The 3058-nt window shown below is 42.2% G+C and overlaps 1 protein-coding gene across 1 annotated transcript; it reads left to right on the top strand.

The window, feature by feature from the left end:
- The first annotated feature begins 1102 nt into the window (after positions 1 to 1102).
- On the top strand, positions 1103 to 2756 carry LOC119337108 (probable indole-3-pyruvate monooxygenase YUCCA10). The gene is made up of 4 exons (XM_037609219.1): positions 1103 to 1714; positions 2037 to 2270; positions 2358 to 2480; positions 2577 to 2756. Exons 1-4 carry the CDS (start codon positions 1103 to 1105, stop codon positions 2754 to 2756), a joined length of 1149 nt encoding a protein of 382 aa, XP_037465116.1.
- The last annotated feature ends 302 nt before the right edge of the window (positions 2757 to 3058 follow it).

The raw sequence follows: 3058 nt of genomic DNA, 5'->3' as shown, positions 1-3058 counted from the left end.
TGACACGGACATCTTATCTCCGTCTCGTTCTTTTGAAGCATCTCGGCCTTCGCGGACCTCAAAAACCTATTCACGATGCCTTCGGTCATCGTGCGGACCATGGTCGCCTGCGGGGTAGAGCAAAACGATATTTTAGAACCAAACAAAAATTTGGCATGACCTTCCCTAAAAATAGGACCAAAAAGAATGCTTAATGCCAAAATTCTCGCCGAAACGGAAATGAATCAACATTCCGGCAAAATATTGGCAACTATCGCATATCAAATACCGGTACACCTCCAAACACAAACACATATGCAACACCACAAACATATGCAACACCACGAACATACATAGATCTAGCTAGGCCGTAAAAAGTGCATGTGCACATTGTTGTAAGGAGAACAACCTAAATATAGCTTCCCCCCTTACTTACCTATTAAAACAAGGTAATTTAACCACTTAATTTGAATGAATCTATGGTGGAAATGAGGTGAAAAAGAGGAGGCGCCCGAGACAAGGAGGAGGTGGAGAGAATGAAGTGGGGAGAAAGTGAGTGTGTGGGTAGGAGAGGCTGTCCCAAATATCTTGTTGCTGCCCACTTACTAATGGCGCACCTCTTGCATGGTGCGCCATTAGTACTTACAACTACTAATGGCGCACTTGGACAGGATACGCCATTAGTATGTTTGGATAGGCGCACTAGTTCAAAAAAAATCCTATACTAATGGCGCACCAACTGCCAGGTGTGCCATTAGTAGTTACAACTACTAATGGCACACTTGGGCAGGATGCGCCATTAGTATGTTTGGATAGGCGCACTAGTTCAAAAAAAAGTTTCTATACTAATGGCGCACCTGCTGCCTAGTGCGCCATTAGTAGTTACAACTACTAATGGCGCACTTTGCCGGGATGCGCCATTAGTATGTTTGGACAGGCGCACTAGTTAAAAAAAATTGATACTAATGGCGCACCCGTAGCATGGTGCGCCATTAGTTGTTTAAACTCTAATGGCGCATCAGATTGTGGTGCGCCATTAGTATATACTAATGGCGCACCATCTTTCTGGTGCGCCATTAGTGTCAATCCCATCTATAGCCATTTTCCTAGTAGTGTCTTCGAAATGGAGAATGTTATAGTGTTGATTGTTGGCGCTGGGCCAGCAGGCCTTGCAACAGCAGCATGCCTTAGCCAATTCTCAATTCCCTATGTCATTGTCGAGCGTGAAAGTTGTAGTGCATCGCTTTGGCGCAATCGCGCCTACGATCGCCTCAAGCTACATCTTGCAAAGGAGTTCTGTGAGTTGCCACACATGTCATACCCACTAGATGCACCAACATACATACCAAAAACCTTGTTTGTGAAGTACTTGGATGACTATGTGGAGCATTTCAATATTCAACCCAAGTATCTCACTAGTGTGGAGTCATCCACATTTGACAATGAAGAAAAATGTTGGTCCATCATGGCACATGACATGGCAAAGAGCACAATAGTCAGGTTCACAACAAAGTTTCTTGTTGTGGCAAGTGGTGAGAATAGTGCAGAGAATATTCCCATGATCCCCGGACTGCAAACTTTCCCGGGTGATGTCATCCACTCCTCAAGCTACAAGTCAGGAAAGAGCTATTTTGGCATGAATGTATTGGTCGTTGGATCTGGCAACTCTGGAATGGAAATTGCTTATGACCTTGTGGCTCATGGTGCCAATACTTCAATCATTATACGAAGCCCGGTATGTACACACACTATATATTATTTTTTGACCTGGAAACACTAGGGGATCTCCCCACCCCCACCCTACGAACGCTATATATTTTCAGTGGGTACATGGCAATTTCTTATTATAGTCTCCACTAGAAGGATGCAATTTTTCGGAGTTATTACTAGAAAGTATTTCATGGTATAGAGCGATAGACTGTTTTATAACATGCACAAACAACTAAACAATTAGATGAACTACACCGAAAAAATAACTCTTGAAAGAAGATGATTCTATGGAATTTTATTTTATGATGCAGGCTTCAAAAGATATGTGACATGTTTTGTGGTTGTAGATTCATGTAATGACAAAGGAATCAATCCGGTTGGGGATGACACTTGCTCATCGTCTTCCACTGAATCTAGTGGATAGTCTCCTTGTGATGGCGGCGAATTTAATATTTGGAGACCTATCGAGGTATGGCATCAGAAGGCCAAAAATGGGTCCAATGATTCTTAAGTCAGAAACCGGCCGATCCGCTGTTATTGATGTTGGCACTGTTGGGTTAATCAAAAAAGGTATTATCAAAGTAAGTATATCCTTGACATGACATAAATTTCATAACAGATGTTGTCTTCATATGCCAAGTTATCAATATTCTATTCATCTCCTTCAGGTACAAGGGAGCATTAGTAAGATCATGGGCGATATAGTTGAATTTCAGTGCAGTAAAAAGATATCATTTGATGCGATTGTGTTTGCAACTGGATATAAAAGCACAGCAAATATATGGCTCAAGGTAACAACATCAATATTTGAGTATGTCTGAGTTTGTTTTCTTGGTGCAACAATTGTTAAATCTGCTAACAAGCTCCATGTTGTTTTTTTATCCCAGAATGGTGAGAACATGTTAAATGGCAATGGGTTGCCCATCAAAGAATATCTGAATCATTGGAAAGGTGAAAATGGGCTCTACTGTGTTGGGTTAGGAAGGAGAGGATTGGCTGGTATTGCAGCAGATGCCAAGAATATCGCCAGTGACATCAAATCAGTGATAGGCACTATGTCCGGCTAAATTACCAAATCAGTGAATGTGTCTGCTACAACTCGATGCCTTCCATTGATGGGCTCCTCAACAAGATCAAGGATGAGATCCGATGCTGGGCTAGGGCTGGGGCACAAGGCTTGCGGGTTGTTCTGCACCAATCCTGGGATGTCCACTCAGTTGTATGATGCACTACAAAATTAACCTCCAAGGAGGACTGTAACTTTTCCCCATCCTATCAATGCAATGAAACGCAAAAGTCTTTTGCATTTTCTCGATTTTTTTATCTTTTACATGTAGTTTACCAGGGCTAGTGTGCTAGACCATTGATT

Source organism: Triticum dicoccoides, chromosome 7B (genome assembly GCF_002162155.2).
Source record: "Triticum dicoccoides isolate Atlit2015 ecotype Zavitan chromosome 7B, WEW_v2.0, whole genome shotgun sequence".
Classification (NCBI taxonomy): domain Eukaryota; kingdom Viridiplantae; phylum Streptophyta; class Magnoliopsida; order Poales; family Poaceae; genus Triticum; species Triticum dicoccoides.
The sequence above is the reverse complement of the archived record's forward strand: the minus strand, read 5'-3'. Positions and strand labels throughout refer to the sequence as shown.

Bases quoted from the DNA above. Each gene is read 5' to 3' on its own strand.
- LOC119337108 (XM_037609219.1), top strand. From the start codon at position 1,103: ATGGAGAATGTTATAGTGTTGATTGTTGGCGCTGGGCCAGCAGGCCTT. The intron at 1,715-2,036 runs GTATGTACACAC...TTGTGGTTGTAG, and splicing joins CAATCATTATACGAAGCCCG to ATTCATGTAATGACAAAGGA. The intron at 2,481-2,576 runs GTAACAACATCA...TTTTTATCCCAG, and splicing joins CAGCAAATATATGGCTCAAG to AATGGTGAGAACATGTTAAA.